The sequence below is a fragment of the Aedes aegypti genome, chromosome 1 (assembly GCF_002204515.2).
Source record: "Aedes aegypti strain LVP_AGWG chromosome 1, AaegL5.0 Primary Assembly, whole genome shotgun sequence".
Taxonomy (NCBI): Eukaryota; Metazoa; Arthropoda; class Insecta; order Diptera; family Culicidae; genus Aedes; species Aedes aegypti.
Genome location: NC_035107.1, coordinates 225,914,800 through 225,937,891, shown reverse-complemented (window position 1 = coordinate 225,937,891; position 23,092 = coordinate 225,914,800). Strand labels below are relative to the sequence as shown.

Genomic DNA, 23,092 nt, shown 5'->3' with positions numbered 1-23,092 from the left:
TTTGAATATTTACCATAACGATGAGATTTTTGTTCTGAAGCATTGAAAAAAGTAATAATAGTTCAGTAAAAATTCAGTGTATTAGTAGAAAACAAAATAATTAACTAATTTGCAAAATGTGATGATTCCTTTTTGGAAATATTTTCGTGGCTTGATGTCGAAAAATGTATATTGAACGATTTATAAGGGCGAATCGATTTTTTCAAAGCAAAAGTGCATATTTCACCATCATTTTTGATTCGCATATTAATTTAGTGTTAAATAACAGTTTACAATCAATAACAATCAAAAATGAAGGCTTGTCAATGTTTGCACTTTAACATTTTTCATTGTCGACCATCCAATGTATTTCCACTACCAAATGTTCTCAGTATATTGTTGCGTTAATGGTTTTTTGGACAAAGTATAATACATAATTATGTATACCTAAACCCATATGATACATAATTTTGACAACAAAAATATGTTGCACAAGCTCCACCTTCTGCGCTTTTTCAGTCATATATAAGTATGAATTCCAGTTTTTTCGCTATGAAACAGAACATTCTCATTAGTCATATTGAAGTCATTGTGATTTAAATGAGACATGTTGTGTTACTTGGGCATGTTGGTAAGGGCAAGTACAGTTCCATTTGGGTGTCGTTCTTGATCATATGAAACATAATTGGAAAGATTCCAATAATTTTTACAATTTTTTGCCTATTTTACCTACAATAATAATAAAATTTGTGAAAAGAGAGCAAAAAATACAAAAGGTACATCAATTGTTCATTTTTTAGAGGTGGTCACTATTTTATTGTAAGTCTTTATCAATATTTAATTAATTAATTAATCTGATTGCAGTAAATCCTTGTTAATAAAGATAAAGATAAAGACAATTTACACCGTCTTCAGCCAAAGGCTGCACAGACTGAACATTCACGAACATTAGGCAACGGACAACACGGAACACCCAGTAGTCCAGTGATGAATTTTTCGTTTGACGAAAAGTTTTCACCGACTGGAGCGGGAATCGAACCCACGCTTCGTGGCACTCACAATACGCCTAAACGACTGACGCCGCTAACCGCACGGCCACGAAGCCCACCAAGACTCAAGAGAAACAAATTCTAATAATTTCTTCAGTGATTTCATCTAGAATACTTCTAGGAATGCTTCCAATGGTTTTTCAATGGATACCTCGAAGAACTTCTTCAGAATTTGGCCCAGAAAATCTAAGAGCACTCTAACACATCCAGAATGGTTTATTTCAGAGTTAAAAAAAAAAACCGGCGGTAACGTTCACAGAGATTGAAAAAAAAATCAAAGCGATTATCCCAGGATTTCATTTAGATGTTTTTGCACTGATTACTTCACCGATTTCTCTAGTTTTTACTTCTAGCAGATTTATCACAGATCCTACAAGAACTCTTCCACAAAGGTTTATCACAGAGTTTTCGATAAAAATCGTTTCGACATTTTTCCACGAAACCCTACCCTGTCTTCAGAGTTGGGTTAAAACGGGAATATCTTATCAAATAGAGTTTCCATCACGCAGAACACATTTTACCTACGTGAACCATAGATCTGTATAGCATCGCAATCAATTATAATATGCTTCAGCATATGTTTTGGAAATAAGATGTCAACCGATGGGGCATTGAACACCATACCATAATTATGAATCAAATTTAAGACGATTCCGAAACAAACGCCAAAACGCATGCTTTCACTAGCACACCATTCGTTTACCTCGCAGATAAATTACTGTTATAGTGTTTTGATCCATAATAAGGATCCCTCTCTCCCACTGATCCACATTTGTGGGGTGGACATTGTTCGAAATTTCTATCGAAATCGACATTTTTGGGCAAATAACCGCGAGTTTTATTATGTAACGGTTCTTTTGAGATTTTTTGAAGACATTTTTCACCAGATTTAATAAGATTTTGTAATTTATTCTTGAACATCTCAAAAAAGTTATCCTGAAGTTCCATCAAGTATTCTTTTATGTTCTAGAAAAAACTCCATATTTTTTGGCGAATGGTTAACTCAGGATTCTTTCACAAATAACATCTTACAATGTATCCACTCTCCATTTTTTTTGTTCAAAAACTACTCCAGGAACATCTTGATATTTTTTGGGATTGCTTTAAAAATTCCTCTACGAATCACTCAATATCAGATTTCTGAATAAACACATACAAAGAAAAATTTGAAAGAACTTTGTTGGTATTTTTTTTAATAATTGCAGCTTAAATATAATAAGGAAAAAAAACTTAATTTCTGTCGTAAAATTCAAGAATTAAACCACAGAATCTTTGAAACTTGTTGACAATGTACTCTCGCAGAAACGCTGAAGTGATCCTTGTAGGATTTACTACAAAAAAATCTTGTTCTTTTTTTGATTGGTGTTAAAACGGATGGAATTTTTCCTGAAAATTTTTGTAACTAAAATCTTAGATAATATTTTGTATGAACTCCGAAGATTGACGATGCTGAACATATTGATGTAGAACCCATTTTTTCCTAACCCTAGAAATTCCAAACAAACTTTTTTGAAGGGTCTATTATCGACTATTTTCTAGTGCTGTAGAAGTTTAACGCGAAAATGTAAGATTTTAATGAATTTGCATTACCGTAAAACGGGGTATCTTTGATAATGCGGGTATCTTTGATAGTGCGAGACTCTCAACATACTAAACGAAATAACAAAGTTCCTGCTAATCTGTTAAGCAAAACGAATGCAAAAGTAAAAAGTATTAGTATGACACTTCATGTTAAAGCTATTTTCGTTGGCATCAAGTACATTTGAGGATTTATATGCAAATATGGAAAATTTATAAAATTTCAGCAATTTTGAAATGCTCTCAAACAATCTGTTCTACGATCACTATTTGATGAAGTCATAATGAATTCGTCACTTATACTTGATAGCCTTGTTATAGTAGAACTCGCATTCGGTCTCAAAACCCTTAGCGAAAACTATTTTTACCAACTGGGACCATTTTTGTAATCTAAGTCACAAATTTCCATATAGCGTTAAACGCCTTAAGGTATGCAACGCCCTACAAATGTTCCGTAATTCATTCAATTTTATTCGAGTGATGCTCCATTATCAAAGTTACCCCAAAACAGAAAACCGACTTTCGATTATATGAAAAATTACATATTCATTAAGAATAAATCTTTTGGAAATCTATCAACTGCAATCGATAGTGAGGATACCAGTACTTGTTTTAAAAATATAAATTATAATTCTTTGAATCAGCATGCATAAACATTCAAGTTTTCTTCCGAAAAACTATCAAAGTTACCCCGTTTTACGGTACTTTGAAAATTTGTTGAGGTATTCCTGATAGACTTCCAGGAAGCAGGAACCATACGTTGATTCTGGAGGGGGCAAACTCGATACCTCCCTAACTCGATGGTCCCTTCAATATCGAGTTAGGAAGAGTTAACTGTATTACTTAGAATTAGGGTGGTCCACATTTTTATCAAAATGAAATAACCATTTTCTTATCCGTAGAAATTATGGTATACATGCTTCAGCAAAATTGTAGCCCATTCTATTTCATGGAACATTGCCTTTTTTTGTAGCTCTTAAATTGATCGATTTAGAGCTTTTTTTTTCGTAAAAAGGTGAACGGAATCAAATGGCTGTAACATTTTACCATTTGGGTGTATTCTATTGAAATTTTGGGTGTAATTTGTTCAATGTGTATTTGTTTACACTGTGTAAGTTTCATTGTGCAATTGTTGTGAAGATGGAGTCGGAAATAAATTTAGCGCATGAACCTCGAAAATCCGGATCTATCTCATTATGCCATCAGCAGAAAGCTGGGAATGGTACATTCTACGATGTCTCGTGTTTTAAGTGAATATAAAAATGCTCTCAATAGGACTGCAATTCGGAAGCCAAAGCATGCGGTTTTGTTTTTTTTGCATTCAATTTTTCTATTTACGCATTTTGCTGTACAGTGGTTTGCTACGGCGAATCAAGCCATTAGAATCGTTTACACCACCCCGAGTGTAGAACATTTTATTTGGAAGGTAGATTGAACGTTGCATTGTAGACAGGATTCAAATGCTGAATTCGGTGAGTTTGTTCAAATATGAATCAATGCCAAAATATTATTCATAGGTACCAGAACGCCTGCCAAACGTATTCTACGGTCTTTCCCATCCTATTAACATTCCACAATATCCCGTAACACCTATGAGAGGTCGTAGAGTTCTCTGCATCTTTCAATTAACCATCCCTTCCCATTCCTCAGCATTCACAAGGACGAGGCCAGGACAGCTCTCAACTGTTTGAGGATGCGTCAATCTTGTCTATGAATCAAGGCTAGTCCCAAATTTTTGACTTTGGCAACGGACGGGGACGAGACAAACCTCATACAACGGTTTAGGACTGTACAACCTACGAAATTGTACGAATTGCTTAATGCTAATGCTAATGCTAATATAAAAAAGCTCTCAATAGGTCAAATTAAGAACTACAAACAACTTCTTTTTTTTGCAAGATGATTTGAAATATCATAATCATCATCACAAAGAAAGTTGGCTTTTATATTTATATGAAAATGTGAACAACTCTAATTTTATGTAACGTCTAACAAAGGGCCTAACTAAAATAAACAACTTTGTAGAAGACAGTTTTCGTCTGGAGTTTTATTCTAAAGCCCTAAATGTATCTTTCCACGTAAATCGGCTCTAGTGCAATGATATAAGCAAGGAAATTGCGGTTTGTACTAAAAATGACACTGTCAGTAATGATTCTGTTGTTTAAATTTTCATCAGTATTTTCAATGCAACAATAGTGACAAATTAGCATGAAGAATGCTGACTTTCTTTAGAATGTTTCCAATTTTTAGGCATATTCCGCGATTCACAATGGATTTTATTGCAAATAACCTAAAAAGAAATTGATTTGTAAGAGTTTTGCCTCTATATTTGGCCTTACCCAATATCAGCTAAATAATAAATCGTTTAAAGTATTTGTTTAAACATGAAAAAAAAAATTAAGTAAGGTACCGTGGGGCAAGTGGATAAGGGATTTCGCATAGTTGGAATTCTTCAAATTCTAGAGACCTTAAATTAAAACAAATGAGGTCGTGTATATTTTTTAGCTTGACTCCCACCAAATATAAGCAGTATACTGAAATTGATATTTATGTAAAATTGAAGAAAAAAGTACAGAAAAAGTTTTTGAAAATCGTCTCCTTACTTTTCACTTGCCCCACAGGTGGGGCAAGTGAAAAGTTTATCGTTTTGAACAATAAATTGAACAATAAATTCAAAAACTAACAGTTACATTCAAGATTTCTATTACCTTTAACATTTGGTTAGGCGTCCCAATGATCAATAACATAAGTAACATGAAAACAAAGACAATTTTATTATTGTTACTTGAATTTTCTTCTGTTCAGTTATGTTTGTTGAAATGATTCGACAACATTATAACTGCAACATTTCCAATGTTAGTTCTTACATCATAGGACAGCAATTGCATTTCTGCTCTGTAGAATTTCCACCGCTCGTTATTTGTTTTTAAGAAAATCGGATATGACGTCGGATAACTCTTCAAGAGAAATCAAACAGAATCCTTCAATATAGTATTTAGAAACTGTTTTTATGTGGATACACCTATACCCCATTTTTTATATTTTGAACTAGCTTCACATAGACATCCCACAAGATTTCCGTGCGTTCTCTTATATTGGAACTTTTCAATCAACGTCTTCTTTTTAATCGGCTGTCCGAAGTAAACATATTAATATCGTAATATTTGGTAATCTTTTTTTTAGAGAAGTTCCATGATTTGGCCATGATAATAGCATTTAACGCTTCGAGTATAGTGTTTCTTGAATTATCAGCACGTTCTGATGTTCTAGGATAATTGTGAACCTTGTATAAGTATAGCTACCTAAAGAGAAAACACAAATTTAATCTCTAATGAGAAACTTTTCACTTGCCCCACATGATTAGAAAATTGACAGTGTTTCAATTTAGTTATTTTTAGGTCTATGTAGAATTAATTCTAAAACTTTTTTTATTGTGGTTCAAAACTATCAGAGAGGACAACTTCGAAATGGTACAGACAATTATTTTCCTCAACTTTTTCCCACTAAAAATATTGAAATAAGATTGCACGCCGCCAACTTGTTACGGAGTGATAGTTGGCAGGTTAACTATATTTCGCTCTATTATGCAATAAAGACTGAAAAATCTCAGAAATTTCTTACCTAACGTAATGTTCTCAATGGCCTCAAAGGTTTACGTATGAGTTTAAAACGTTAATTCACATATTCAGTAAAATATATCAATTATTTTCACTTACCCCACTTACCCACTTGCCCCGCGGTACCTTACAAAATTCAGCAAATAATCACGGGCGATCGGATTGGATTCGAAGGATTCGGCATTGTACCGCAGTGTAATTCACCCAAGATATGAGTTTGGTACAAAAATTAAGTTAGGGTTTCAGGACCGTATTGCTTTAAGGTGAAGATGAATCGAAGCCAAAGTTCAAATTTTCAAGAGCACGGATCTGGAGAACCAAGCATCCGATTGAGCTGAAAACCTAATTGATTGGTCACCATGGTGCACCAGCTGGTGACCAATACTTTGGCTTCGATTCATCTTCACCTTAAAAACATATTGAAAATATTGTTATCCTTAGAAAACGTAAGATTATTGTGCAGGACAACACCTCGACGGCCTTCGGAAAAAAGAAACCCAAATACACCATATAATCACCTAAGTATGCAAATCTAGTACTTACGTCGTATCCGCACGATAGGCCTTCTCAGTACTCCCATCGCGTGTGGTTTGTCGACTACGAGCTCTATCTGTGGCGGTGGTGGTAGCTGGAAAAAATAAGAAAAGGATAGGTATTATGGCAACATGTTTGTTTTTCTTTTCAATTACAGTACCGTGCACCCCTGCTAATTTGACCGGTACCTCAAACCATCGGGGTTATTTTTAATTTGAGACTAGAAGTTCACTTCCATCCAGTTGACATTTTCGCATTCGTATATCGTGTGGCAGGTACGATTATACTATATGCCCAGGGAAGTAAAGGAAATTTCCTTTACGAAAAGATCCTGGACCGACCGAGAATCGAACCCAGACACCTTCAGCATGGCTCGGCTTGCTTCATAACAAATGTGATCAAACCATCGATATTGAGCATTTTGCACCTTATTAGACTAATGTGCAGAAAATTTTTGCACAGTGAACATTTGCACAGCTCACACATTAGTTTTGCAGCATGCTTGGATAGTAACTTTTTTCGTCTTTGTTTTGATTTTGTGTGCCAAAAATTAACTCATCCACCGGTGAATTAAATTCATTCAGTCCAGGAATGGCAATGTTCGGAGCCAGAAACGCCACCGAAAGAATGCTACAGTGCCCAGTGCAGAATGACGAGTTAAGATCGCTTCTCAACGTGGAGTACTTGGGTGAACCGTTAGAGAACGACGTAGATCAAGTTGCTGAAAGATCTACGGTAGGAGAAATGTTGAACCGCTGAACGATTACGCTTTGAATCTGCGGGAAACAGATCTGATTCTGGAGACGATTTGGATGACTCAATTATTTTGGATCCAACAAACAGTATATTCTCCAAGGAAAAACTTCCCAATGAATTTTACAGCTGCTGGCTATTGGCCGTTCGAGCTTTCAAAGACCATGTAAAAGGAGCAATGTAAAATAAGTCTACTAGTGGTGTGTAGCTGGCAATACGATGGAGACTTTTTTACATACATGCTATAATTGCTTTCTAATAAACATAACCATTGAGAAACTTTCATGCAATTTATTTGACTGCTTTGAATTATTCTGAAACGTCAATAGCTTTGAAGCCATACGCCTGCTAAGTTAGTGGGTGTGTAAATTGTATCCAGCACATGAATAATTTCTCTAGAATCTAAAAATTCGTGGAATGGTCAATATATTTGCTACCTAAAATCAATGCGGATATGTTGCGAATAGCTCTTTGAAATTCATTGTATTTTCAAACTGTTTGAACGGTCTTAAATTTCCAAAACTTGATCAAAATCAACATTTTTGTTCTCTTTGTATAAAACTGAAAACTATTGTAAAAAAGTATCATCAGGTGCTTTAATTTTTTATTGATGTTGAAAAGTCCGTAAAATTTTATGTATTGCATCGCACATCAACAAGGACTAATTCATCAATAAATTACTGAATATTTTGGTTCTTTATAAACTTTTAAAAATGCAAATACAAAGTCATCCAACATTGTCCTGTAGTAGTATGCGTAGTTAGGTCCTTTCAAAAAATGTTTGGAATAATTTCTCTTCTCCCTATAAAACTTAATAAAATGCATTATGCGATTAGGTATCACATGGTTGGATAATTTGTATAAAAATTCGTTGCCGTGCGGTTGGTGTCACCAGGCAATTAGCCGCATCGTGTTAAAAAGTGTGGGTTCGATTCCCGCCTCATACCAGAAAACTTTTCGTTAGGAATGTTTTCCAACGGTGCCACTGGGCGTTGCATGCTAGTCCGTTGTCTAGTGTTGTGCTTCCATAAACTTGTCGTTGTCTTTTTTAAATCATTGCGTGAATTAGAATTTTGCTTGAGAAAATAACAATTTTCACTGAGCGGATGGAAATAAAATGTCACATCCTCTGAACAAGATATATATGTACTTGGACTGAACACATCTTGTTCATTAGGTTGAAAAGCGACTCAATGGACTCCGAATTTCGTCTCAACTCAAGTCCCAAAACTCTGCTGATTGCACACGGACGGTGGATAAAGTTTTCCCTTTCTGGGAAAGCACGATTTGATTTACATAAAAACTGACTGCCACCGGTGGTAGTCTTGTAAGCAGAATCGTAGCGCTGTGAATAAACAACATACAACTCGGAATACAGTTCCGTGGAAAATCTCTTCCGACAACAGTTTCTAGGTAGAACCTCAACATGAAGTGCCGGGTGCTGCGCTTGATTGTCGACGGAAAAGTTTACTTCCAATTGTCTCGCGGTGAGGTTCCGTGAAAAGAAACTCAAACACGACCCCCCAGAATAATGGGGAGGAGGGAACAAATCCCAAAGTCCAACAATGGAGAAAATCATCAAGGTTTTCGACGACGAAATGCTTTCGTCTGGGAAAAGCACACCAAAAAACAATTGCCTGATGCTGCACAAAGTCGCGAATGGCTTCCGCTCTGATGGGAAGTTCGCGTGGGAAACTCCTTCGGTTGGCAATGATGTCGTTTCGAGGTCCGGCGGGACACGAATTCAATTACTAGTTAACCCATATTGAATGGCGTTCTCTTTTTTTTTCAGCTTCGGGCCCGGAGTCTTGTTTGATTTTTTTCCCATTCATAAATGAGGTCACAACGAGAACGAGAGATAGAGTAATGACCAATGATGTAGCCAGGATGATTGGAATGAAATTTTTACAACATGTTGGATATAACATAAATTTCGACACACATTTTTTAGTAATTTTTCCATTCTCGAGATCAAATGATATGATAGATATACATAGTACAACTTTCTTATAAAACTGTCAAGCATTTTACAGTTGTTTGTGTTAGGCATCTAAATTATGTTTTTTTTTTCGAAAAACTCGTAGACAAACAGTTTTTGCTTTTAAACTTGTGAAAGGGAAAGGATAGCATGAACTAGAATGAAATGCGGAGATTTTATGCAACAATTATTGGCGCGTGGCACAATTCCGTACCACTGCCAGCTATGTGAAACAATCGAAACGGGAATTTCCTGAAGAAGCACTTTCAGCAGATGTTGAACGGCGGAAATGGATGTGTAGCGAGTAACAGTGTGAATATTGATGAAGACGGTCAAGCCAAGAACCCACTGACCACAGAAGAGGTTAAAAGGCGGTCAGCGACCTGAAAATGAAGAACTGATAGGCTGCTGTGAAGGACGAGATCCCGGTCGAGCTTCTCAAGCCCGGGAGTGGGCAGCTTTACCAATCGATCCACCGTGTACCTCTGAAAGTAGACGAAGAAATGTCTACTGGTTGGATGGATTGCCTCATACGCCAAATCTATGATAAAGAGCACAGACTGGAGTGTGGGTTGAGCTTAGCGTACAAAATATTTGACAGGTTGATATTGCTCGAGAAGTGCTTTGACGAACACCAAGCTGGTTTTCGTGAGGACCGCTCAACAACGGACTATAAGTTTTCCTTCCGAATGATTTAAGATAAGTTCGTGAGTATAGCTTGCAGACTCACCATCCGTTTATTGATGGTTTTCCGGTGAAACTAATTACCTACGGCTACACTGGATAGATCGAAATCGAGTGTTCGGATTGCAGACGAGGTGTCAACCTCGTTCGTGACGTTAGACGGATTGAAGCAGGGAGACGCACTTTCGAAATCACTGTTCAACATTGCACTCAAGAGTGCTATTAGAAGATCGGGCGTACAGAGAAACGGCACCACACGGAAAAAAATCCGTTGCCGGATTCATGAACAAAAAGTCATGATTTCATAAAATTTTATGTTTCATGGTATCATGACTAAAAGTCATGAAATCGTGACTATTATGCAAGAATTCATATGCTCAGGGCGTTACACAAATCTAACTGTCACTTTCTTCACCTTAGTCAACGTGTCTCGTGGCGATCGGTGATCTTTTCTAGTGAAATTATAAGAAAAAATTGTTTTGAAAAAGTTTAAATTCTTCGGAACCTTGTCATCATATCGATGACATTCTTGGTGAAATTCTCGTGAGTTCCAACATTGTTTCACGACACAATCAATGTACTTACTTAATCGTGACTTTGCAGAACCGGGCAATTTTTCACTTTGAGCGAAGATTTTGCTTGACAAGCTCATCGGCGATTTTACTGTTTGGAAGTGATGCATACCCTACGTCCTATAAGAGAGCAGGTCACAAAAGGCCTTCGGCAGCCGGATGATCCAGTTCCACTTTCCACATCCGCAGAGTTTTTAAGGAGTGTTCCATGACTCATGCAATCCACCAGCCCAGGGACCATTTACCAATTCAATTGATGCTCGAAACAACATTTTGCGTACAAACCTAACCACCGAATGTTCGCGTTCCTGCTAAAGATATCACACTCGTTAGGTTGACTTTTGTGGAATGTTTTCACGGTTTATTACGAAACTATCGGCTCAAAAGCAATAAAACTTTGTTTTATTTGTTTACCAATGGCAAATATAAACTGGGATCTAAATTGACGTATAATGTTTCGTTTTCATGAACTGAGTTCATGATTCAGGGATCCTGTTTCATGATTTCATGACTCAAGTTGCCACTTTTCAGCACCAAAATTGGAATCATAAATGACAGGCATCTGAATACATGAAAAGTGCTTATGTTTTCATGACCTGTGTTCATGATATCAGATCCTGCTTCATGATTTCATGACCGAAATTGCCACTTTTCGTATCAAAAATAGAAATCATAAATGACAGATGACTAAATCCATGAATTTTATTCATGGTTCCAGCATACATGCTTCATGATTTGAGAATTTTAATTGCCATTTTTCTTCGCTAAAAATTGAAAACGTAACGTTCAGCCGGCGTTACGGTAAAATGCTTCATGATTTCATGACTTTTGATCATGGTGTATTTTCATAACATGAAAACACACTTTCCTCTCGAAATCATGACTCTTTCTCCTGTTTTAGAGGGCCGCATTTTTACCCGTGCACCATCACACGGTGGCACATGCTCCTTAGCTTTGCGGACGATATCGACTTTATTGGAATCGATCGCAGGTCCGTGGATGAGGCCATTATGCCTCTGCCTATCATTAGGTTGTTTCCATTTGACAGCGGCAAAACAAACAACTCAGTGCAAAAAAAAAAATCTACCCAGCGTTAGCTTTCGAAGTCTCCGTGATGGGTAAAAACAACTTAACGTTGGGTAAACTCGACAGAACCCAAATTTGTCTTATTCCATTGAACTTCGACGATGGGTCGGTGCATCTCTTTCTGTTTTTGACAACATTGCTGTTGCGAGAGAGGCAAAACAACCCAACCGTGGGTAAAAACTAAATGCAGTTTACCCAAATTTGAGTAAAAAGAACTTATTTTTTGGGTAGTCTGATTTCTCCATGTGGGAGGGAGGCACCGATACTACACACGAAATATGACATAAAGTTATTTCGAACTGCAAGACAACTCCAGCTTGCCAACGACAATCAAGGCAGACTCGATTAAAATCGCTAGTTTTCATTTGTTGTGTTCCTTCGATGGTTCTGGATAAACATGAAAAAATGGCCAAAGTTTTCTATGCGTTTCATTTTTGTTTTTATTGGAAAAAGTAAAATGATGCGTTTCAAATACTTTATATTCAATCAGAATAAAAGTTGCTATTGTGACATTACTTTTGAATAAGAATGAATAGCTTTTCAATCGATTTTTTGTCACATTTGATAAAATGCAAAAATATGTTATAAACAATTACGCGCTTTTATCATGTTTGTCCATTGTTTGAGACCTTGGCTCACAGTGACAGTTCGTGACAGCAAAATCTCGGCTCACCTTGACGTACATAAATTTCGTATCGGTTTCTCCCTTCCAGGGCTGGACCATTAATTCTACCGAAACGAAGTCGTTGATAAGGGCGGTGACATCATAGCAACCGGTGTCCATGATAACAACCTTTTCAAGCTTGAACAGCATCGACAGGACATGAACAGCGTGCTAGCTTGTTCGTCAGCTGTTAGTTTGGAGGTCTGGCATCGAAGGTTGGGCCTCTTGAACATCAAGAGCATTCGGCGTCTAGCCGATGGTTTGGACAATGGCGTAAAAATAAACCACAGCGGTAACCACGGCGACGGCAAAGTATGTCCGATGGGTAAACAGTCTCGTCGTCCATTTAGCGAGCAAGGCTCCCGTGCTGCAGAGAAGATCGATGTCGTCTACTCCAATATAAGCGGACCAATAGAGGTGAGTTCCGTAGGAGATAGTTGATATTATATTGTCTTCGATGACGACAAATCCCGGCGCATGTGGTTGTATTTTCTCAAAGCCAATACTGAGGCTGAAGTCCTGAAGGTGTTCAAGGAATTCCACGTGATGTTCGAGCGACAATCTGGCATGAAGATCAAGGCACTACGATCCGACAACGGGAAGAAGTACGTGAACGAACGTGATTCTGAAGGGTACCTGAAACAGCACGGCATACGTCTGGAATGAACGACTACACTCCCGAGCAGAATGGCATGGCGGAGAGAGCGAACTGATCGATTGTGGAGCGTGATTGATGTATGCTGTTCGAAGCAGGACTTTCGAAGGCATTCTAGGCGGAGTCTGTCTCGACAGCCGTATACTTTATGAATCGATATCAAACCTTTGGCCACGATGTCCCACCTTAGAGTTTTCGGAACCAATACAATGGCGTTCGTTCCGAAGCCAAAGCGGAAGAAGTGGAATCTGAAATCTCGCGAATGTATTCTGACAGGTTTCGACGAAGAGGCCAAGAGGTACAGGCTGTAGGATCCGAAAGCAAGAACCATCATCAAGAGTCGAGAAGTGAAGTTCATCAACGAAGCCAACCAAAATAAAGCGAAGCAGGAAGCACTACGACGTCGCACGCTGATACAGTTAGACATCGAAAAGGTAGTTTCGCTATCCCTCGAAGAAGTCCCCATACAACTGCATCCCGATGGCGGAAGACATCGAAGATGACGATCAATTTTTCATCGACTGTTAGACAACCGATACGAATGAAGATAGCAGCAGTGAGAGCGAAGCATTTACAGATTCAGTGATTGCAGTGACTTCCGTGCTCCCACCGCGACAATCTTCAAATCCACCTCTGTCACAGGTGTTGAGGCGCAGCGGTCGGGAGCACAGACTACTGGGCAAGTATGATGATTTTGCAGTATCGAAAAATGGTCTTCCGCATATAAATCCCCGACAGACAACTACCCGTGATACCAACCCAGATGGTGACGGGCCTTCCACGAGCATCGCAAACCACAGCAGATCCAGCGAAATAACGGAATCCGTAGCACAAGCCGTAGTTAGGAGGAGCGACTATGATCCGGTGACGCACCATGATTCATTATCCAGAGACGACTCCGAATGCTGGAAGACGGGCATGACGTATGACGTATGACGGGTGTAGGGTCTTACACCCTATAAAAACCAAGAGCGATGAATCAAAGTAGGCACTGGGAAAAAGAGAGAGTTGAGTAAGCAACCAATCGGTGTGGATGCGGAAAGAAAGAGCTTGTGAAAAAGTAGTGAAAATATAGGAAAAGTGTTAAGAGAAGAATTGAAGTTATTATTTCAAATAGTGTCCTGAAACTTGCTATCCGAATATCCTACAACTGGCGACGAGGATAACGGTAAGAGCATTGCTTATTGTATTTATTTTATCGAATGGGAAACCGCAAAAGTGCAATTGAATTATGGTGTTGCGCCACGTGATACATTTTGAGCTGAGAAGAAAAATGTTCTAAAAGGTGTGTTAATGGATCTATCGGATGATGTGCTGCAAAGGTATGGTTAATTTTAAGGAAATTATTTGAATTATATTACTCTGAAACGTGGATTTCAATAGAGTAAGGGTGGCGTTTCAATACCATTATTCGTGAAATTTCAGCTCACATGACCAACCAAACCACCTATCGATGAAAGAAAAAATAGTTGTCATAGCAACATGATAAAAGCCTAGGCATGCTATGACACCACGTTCTATACTTGAGATGTTTTCCTAAATTCAAATTTTTGCTTTCTCGCTCTGACAAGTTGATGCCATATCTTAACGCGCGGTCTCTCTCTTAGCTCGTTTTTCCTCTCAGCGTGCAATGTGATGAAAGAGAGAATTAGTGGCACGCATCAATAGGCCAGGAGAAGTGGATGAACTTGTCATTCATTTTTCTGTCAAATCTCATACAAAATCTACTTTTTCTTTGACATAAATTCACTCTAGGTGAACCACTTCCCCTGGCCTATGATCTGCGCCAGTAGTAAAATCCATCACATTGCTCAGCGTGCACTCTCTTCAATGATAGTTAATGATTATGGCGCACGGTACGATAGCGAGAATGTGAATGACAGAAACAGTGCTAATGAATCCATGAATGGACTACCCAAAGCAGGTTAGTAGTTGTGCTGGTAGTCCACTGATTATTTTGAAAAAGAGAGGTAGGTGTCAGTTGCGTTTGTCTGACATGTGTAGTATTGAGCGTGAACAGCGGGCTCGAAATCATCAAATTACGGTAATCGGCTGGTTGGGTTTGCACCGTTCGCTTTTCAGTGTTTGTTGTCGCGTGGTTTGCTACCGTCAAAACCACAACGCTGCTGTTATGTACGGCAAGCGAGGTTTTTCCACCAGTGTTGTACAAAATACAACATCGTGACAACTAGATTGTTCATAAACAAAATTTTAATTTTTACGACGATTAGGCTGATACAAATAATAATTTTCTTTTATGTCACCCCCCCCCCCCCCCTTCAAAAATCCGAAAATTTTGAAGGGGAGAAAAAAAAAGATTCATCATTTTTCCGACATCAGTTAGTTTTTTTTCAATTTTTAAAGTAAAAAACAAAAAAATGATGATCCAGAGGACGATTGAAAAAAGTTTAACAACTATCATTAAAAATAAAAATTCGAAAAAAAATACTTTTTTTTAGTTTTATTTTTTTGTTCCTTATTTATTTTTATCCCCCCCCCTCGTACCTTCCAAGTGGTCTCGGACATAAAAGAAATTTAATATTTGTATCAGCCTTATTTAAACCGCATAATTCATTGATAGCTGTTGTTGTGTGCATTGCGCAATTATTTATCGCAACAAAGATTTACACACAATTTTAAAAATAGTCGGCGCTTAATGTATTGAGCTGTGAAAAAAAAATCTGTTCAAGCCAGCTCGTTTGTTTTTTTTGTTTCCAATAGTGTGGTAATAAACGTGAAACATCTTGGAATCGGAAGATGGCCGTCACAATGGCCAACTTGTGCCCCTACTCACGTTTTTAAAGGCACTGAACTGGATAAATAGCAGACAAACGTTCTTGATCTTCTTATTTTAAGCTTTCTGCTAGTGCACTCTTGTTAGATGCTTCCTTCGTGAGATTAGTGCCTTTGAAGTTTTAGTGCAATCTTGGAAGTTCGATTCAAAGCTGTTTCACCTTAAGGGTTTCTTCATGAACCAGTAGCGTTCTGAAGAATATTTCATTGTTTGATTGTTTAATGAACCAGTAGCGTTCTGAGGATTGATCAATGAACCAGTAGCGTTCTATGGATTTCTTCATGAAACAGTAGCGTTCTGAAGATTGTTTTATTGTTTGATGAACCAGTTGCGTTCTAAGGATTTCGTGATGAACCAGTAGCGTTCAATGGATTCCTTCATGAGCCAGTAGCGTTCTGAGGATTGTTTAATGAACCAGTAGCGTTCTAAGGATTGTTTAATGGACCAGTAGCGTTCTAAGGATTTCTTCATGAACCAGTAGCGTTCTGAAGATTGTTTTATTGTTTGTTGAACCAGTAGCGTTCTAAGGATCTCGTAATGAACCAGTAGCGTTCAAAGGATTGTTTGATGAACCAGTAGCGTTCTAAGGATATCGTAATGAACCAGTAGCGTTCGGAGGATTGTTTAATGAACCAGTAGTAATCTGAGGACTATGAACCAGTAACGTTTTGAAGACAGTGAACCAGTGGCGTTTTAAGAATTTTTTTTTCGAGTCAAATTATCATAAAAAAATATAATAATAAAAAAAAAACAAACAAATGTTTTGACTTTTATTTTATAAATAACATATGAGCGTTATAAACATTGTTCAATGAACCAGCCACGCTCTACAAATTGGTGTTTTTCTTCTCTACAAGGGCGTGCAGAACAGGTGGGAAACCTGTGGCATATGAATATTATCCGTAAATTCATTGTTTTTTGAAAAAAAAAGCCACAAGATAATCAGATTTGTGTTTTTATTCATGTTAAACAAAAGTTTTAAAGCGCTTATCCAACTGTGCATTCAATTCAATATATTTTTGGACTGATTGATTTCAGCACTGACATATGCAGGTATATACAGACATAATTTCAAATTAATAATGTTGCGAATCATGTCAAAGAATATCTGAAACATATATATTGCTACCACAGCCATCATCCGATACCTTTAACAATACTTATATATATACATATAAGTATAAAAAAAAGAAGTGTTGACTTATTGATAACGTGTCAGAAGTGCTTGTATATACTACTATTGCAGATGGATGAATCACGTCACATTCCCCCATTCCGCTGCGAATCAATTGAGAAGAACAAGCTTTCTCGTGAATGGGAAACATGGAAGTGGTCTTTGGAGTGCTATTTTGCAGCTTATGACATCAGCGATCAGAAAATAATGCGAGCTAAATTGCTGCATTTGGGCGGAGTAGAGTTGCAAAGGATTTTTCGAAGTTTGCCCGAACATGATAAATCACCGCTAGTAGCTTTGGAACCAAAGGTTGAACTTCTGGACACTTATTTCCAAACCGGCAGACAAGATGTAATTGAGCGCCGCAAGCTTCGAAAGATAAAGCAGGAGGCAAATGAAAAGTTCTCCCATTATGTCATACGCTTAAGACAACAATCACTGAATTGTGGCTTCGAGAAACATCCAGCAAAAGTCGCTGAAATTCTGAAGGAAATTTATTTGATTGACGTCATAGTGGAGAACTGTCGCTCTGATGAGCTTCGCAAAGCTATTCTCAAGCGAGATCGATCGATCAGAGAAATTGAAGAAATAGCGTCGACAATTGAAGATACGGATCAGCAAATGAAAGAATTGAAAGAAAACAATACGTCTCGGGAAGTAGCAGTTTATGAAGTCAACAGATCAGGACAAGCTAGAGCTACTTGGCGAAGGCGCACTACAGTGGAACGTAAACCATTACAGGGATATCCGTCTGGAAGATTCAAGCGTCAATTGGATACGAAGCCAATCCCGTTTAAGACGTCGAAATATTCCTGTTTTGCTTGTGGACAACAAGGTCATTTAGCAAATTCACGTGATTGTCCGGCTCGTTGCCGTATGTGTCGTCGTTGCCGTGAGCTAGGTCACTTTGAGACAGTCTGCAAGAAACAAAAGCAAGGATCAAGCGCAGTGAAGACACAGAGGAACATCCATAACATCGAGGAATCACAAGAAGCACAAGAAGACGTTGAACAGAATAATGATTGCGATTCTGAGGATCCAAAGAAAGTCTTTTATGCGTTTTATGGTGGAAATGAAACGAATGTATTGGAAGGTGTTATTGGAGGGGTTGCGGTAATGATGTTGATAGACTCAGGAGCCGATGCGAACTTGATTAGATACAAAACATGGAAAATGATGAAGGAAAAGGAAATCAGAGTAGTAACATCGACGAAAGGATCGACTCGTGTTTTAAAAGGATATGGAAGCGATAAACCTAGACGTTGTCGGTACATTTAAAGCTGAAGTTACTATTGGGAGAAGCACTACGATGGCTGAGTTTTTCGTTGTAAAAGGTGGCCAGAAAGACATTTTGGGAGACGCAACTGCGAAAAAGCTTGGGGTGTTAAAAGTCGGCATTGATGTGAACCAGATCAACGCAGAAACAAAGCCGTTCAGTAAAATTAATGGAGTCAAAGCACACATACGTATGATGGAAGACGCTCGCCCTGTGTTCCAGCCACTACGTCGGATTCCAATCCCAATGGAAGATGCAGTAAACAGAAAGCTGGAGAATTTGTTGATACGTGACATTATCGAAGTGAAACAAGGACCGTCTACATGGGTTTCTCCTCTGGTAATCGTAGGGAAAGCGTCTGGGAAACCTAGAATTTGTTTGGATTTGAGTTTGGAAGAGTGAACGAAGCAGTAGTTCGAGAACATTTCCCGATGCCGGTTGTAGACGAGTACTTGGCCAGATTGGGTGGAGGTAAAATGTGGAGTAAGCTGGATATCCGTGAAGCATTCCATCAAGTTGAGCTGGCCGAAGATTCTCGAGACGTGACAACTTTCATCACTAACAAAGGATTGTTCAGGTTCAAGAGACTACCGTTCGGACTTGTAACAGCTCCCGAAGTTTTCCAAAGAATAATGGAAGAAATTCTAGCCGGTTGCGAAGGTACATACTGGTACCTAGACGATGTGATGGTAGAAGGAGAAACAAAGGAAATTCATGATAAGAACTTGAAGAAGGTACTGTAGAAAGAGAATGATATTGAACAATAAATGATGTGTAATTTTTGTAGGTACTTGATAGATTCAATGAACGCGGCGTTGAGCTTAACTGGGAGAAATGCGAGTTTGGGGTAACAAAGTTAGAATTTCTTGGGTATCATATTTCTGATAAAGGAATCAGTCCATCTAGAACAAAGGTGAACGCTGTTCTGTCATTCCGCCCTCCTTCCTGTGAATCGGAAATTCGCAGTTTTCTAGGATTGGCAAACTATTTGAATAAGTTCATCCCTAATCTCGCTACTGTAGCTGAACCATTGAGAGAGCTAACGAAGAAATCAGTGAAATTTATCTGGAGCGATAAACATGATCGTGCTTTTCAGTTAATCAAAAATAAGCTAGCAGCAGCAACTAAACTCGGGTTTTTCGATGTTTTGGATAAAACCACAGTGTTTGCAGATGCTAGTCCTACGGGACTTGGTGCTGTCCTGATTCAAACTGATAGCTCTAACGAATCACGAGTGATGTGCTATGCATCAAAATCTTTAACTGATACCGAACGCCGTTATTGTCAAACCGAAAAGGAAGCTATGGCATTAGTGTGGAGTGTTGAAAGATTCCACATGTATCTCTATGGAAGACCTTATGAGCTGTTGACAGACTGCAAAGCTTTGGAATATTTATTTACACCAAGATCCAAACCTTGTGCTCGGATTGAACGATGGGTGTTACGTCTTCAATCGTTTGAATACCAGGTTGTACATATTCCAGGGAATTACAATATTGCAGATAGTCTTTCACGACTTGCAACGATGAAATCGCATGCCTTCGATGCAGATGAGGAATTAATTATACGGGAAATAGTTGTTTCGGCTAGCTCATCCGTTGCACTAAAATGGAATGAAATCAGAGCTGCAAGCGAAATGGATGATGAAATATTAGAGATCACACAAATGCTCAAGAATGAAAATGTGGAAAACATGCCAATAGCATACAAAATTATTTCGAACGAACTGTGTGTCATTGATAATGTTCTATTACGCGTGGATCGTATCATTATACCCACTAGTTTGAGAACAAGAGTACTGCAAATAGCACATGAAGGGCACCCGGGGATGCGAATGATGAAAAGTCATCTGAGAACAAACGTATGGTGGCCTCGGATGGATCAGGACGTAGAGAAATTCGTAAAGCAGTGCAAAGGATGCACCTTAGTATCGGCCCCTAACCCTCCAGAACCTATGATTCGTCGAGAACTGCCAGATCAGCCATGGAGAGATATAGCCGCTGATTTCCTTGGTCCCTTACCCGAGGGACAGTACTTGTTAGTCGTGGTTGATTACTACAGTAGATTCATAGAGGTTTGCGAGATGAGTGTTATCACAGCTGCTGAGACCATAAAAGAACTTGTCACCATTTTCAGCCGGTTTGGACTTCCTTCAACTTTGCGAGTTGACAATGGCCCACAGTTCAGTTCAAAATGTGAAGAGTTTAGCGATTTCTGTGAAAGCAATGGAATATCTCTAGTGAATACCATTCCATTTTGGCCTGCCATGAATGGAGAAGTAGAACGCCAAAATAGATCGTTGCTGAAAAGATTACGAATCGCTCAGGAATTGGGTAAAGACTGGAGATCAGAAATGCGAAAGTATTTACTCACGTATCATGCAACAAATCACAGTACCACAGGAAAGTCACCAGCCGAATTGATGTTTGGCAGAAAAATTAGGAGCAAACTGCCTCAAGTAGAACTCACTGACTTCAATGACGAAGAAGTACGAGATAGAGATGCAGTATCAAAGGAAAAAGGAAAAGTATATGGGGATGCAAAAAGAAGGGCGAAGGAAAGTGAGATTGGCACAGGAGATCTTGTCGTATGTAGAAGAATGAAGAAAAGTAACAAATTAGATGCAGATTTTTCAGCAGAGGAATTCGAAGTTGTTAGAAAAGTAGGAGGGGATGTGACAGTTAAGTCTTTGGAATCAGGGAAGGAGTATAGACGTAACGTAGCTCATTTGAAAAGAATTGGGGGTAAGAATAAGTCTAAAACTGTATCAGAAAATGAAGCCACTCGTGAAAAACGTACGAGAGTGGAACCTGCAAAATTCAAAGATTTTATACTACATTAATTGTGTAAAAGCTAAGGGGGGTTGTAGGGTCTTACACCCTATAAAAACCAAGAGCGATGAATCAAAGTAGGCACTGGGAAAAAGAGAGAGTTGAGTAAGCAACCGATCGGTGTGGATGCGGAAAGAAAGAGCTTGTGAAAAAGTAGTGAAAATATAGGAAAAGTGTTAAGAGAAGAATTGAAGTTATTATTTCAAATAGTGTCCTGAAACTTGCTATCCGAATATCCTACAACGGGTATGACGCGCAGATCAACAACAACACGCTAGTGTGTCGCCTGAACAAGGCGCTAAACGCTGTAAAGCAAGCACGTCGGGTGTGGAACGCCAAACTGGACGCCGCACTGAAGAAGCTGGGACTCTGCAACCGGAGTTCGACCCATGTCTGTACTACTTGGTCAGAGAAGGGAAGAACCTGTTCGTTGCAATCTATGTCCTTCTTAAACGAAGCGCTGAAGAACGACCTGAACCTGGCCAAGCTGAGCAGTACATTCCGGATGAAGGATATGGGACCTGCGATGAGCTGCTTGGGCATCCATATCACTCTTACGGAATATTCAATGTCGTTGGACCAGGAAGCATACGTCGGTTCCATTTTGCGTCGGTTCAGTATGCAAGATGCGAAGCCCGTCACAATTCCCATGAACGTAGCCGAAAAACTGTCCAAGAAGATGTTACCAAGACTGCGGAGGAGGCCGAGCGGATGAAGTGCCAAGAAGCCGTTGGATGCTTGATGTATCTGGCACAATGAACGCGACCGGATATCCTCTTCGCCGTGAATCTTGTAAATCGCTTCAACAACTGTTCTGGGCCGAAATTCTGGGGAGCCGTAAAGCATCTTCTCCGCTACCTGAAAGGAACGACAACAATGAAGTTAGTGTATTCTTCGACTGGCGACTCGTTCGATCTCGACGATAGACGGTCAACGAGTGGGTGCGTATTCCTGCTGCAAGGAGGAGCAGTATCCTGGAGCTGTAAGCGCCAGACTCCGTATTACTCTCCACGTGTAAAGCGGAGTACATGGCCTTGTCTACTGCCGTACAAGAGCGGTACGCGGTAGCTAGGACTCATTACACTGTTCGGTGAAAAGAATCCGATCGAGCAGCGCTACGACAATCAAAGCACGATGCACGGCGGATACACACGCTGGACAATACATACCGATATCCAGCACCATTACATCCGTGATGCGTTGGACCGGGAAATCATCAAACTCAACTACGTTCTAACTGAAGAGAAAGTCGCTGATGGCTTGGCGAAGCCACTCCAACGATTCAAAGGAGACTTTACCCCTCCGTTCTTACGCCAATGGTAATGCCAGTGGTCGTCGATGATGGCGACAGGCAGCACCGAACAGCAGATACCCATCCTGAAAATCCTTTTGTTCCACTACCTAATTACGGAGATCATCCGGTTATTTTCTTTGGCTATCTTTGGCCCGTGGCACCATCCAAGGCTCTGATGAAGAACGGTGAAGCTGGATGGATGTCGACCTAGGGGGACCGAGTAACTGGAGGGCTTTACCGGATCAATGATTTTTTTTCTTTTCACCGACGGATGCGGTGAACTAAAAAGCAAAAAGATGTCTTTGTTGTTGAATGGTTTCCCATTTCGATGATGCGCTAAAGGGTGCTTTTGGGCGAGCCGAACAAAATTCAATCTTGACTGAAAGAAGATGAAAAGCTGAATTGGGTGGCTTATTTCGAGTGAATGATGTTGTCACTAAGCAGTAGTGATTGAATTTTGATGAATTCATCAAATATATTGAATATTTATTTCATATAGGTAAGTCAGATGTGAGAATATTGTATAATGTTGGTCCAAAATTCTGCCTTGAGGAACATCAGCTGATATAGGAAG

General features: G+C 39.0%; 1 protein-coding gene across 1 annotated transcript in view; it reads right to left on the bottom strand.

Moving 5' to 3' along the window:
* Positions 1-23,092, bottom strand: part of LOC5577938 — a 474,522-nt gene that overhangs the window by 66,208 nt on the left and 385,222 nt on the right. Inside the window, exon 7 of the mRNA XM_021857707.1 lies at positions 6,767-6,851. Coding sequence (XP_021713399.1) covers positions 6,767-6,851 — 85 coding nt within the window. The remainder of the gene's footprint in view (positions 1-6,766; positions 6,852-23,092) is intronic.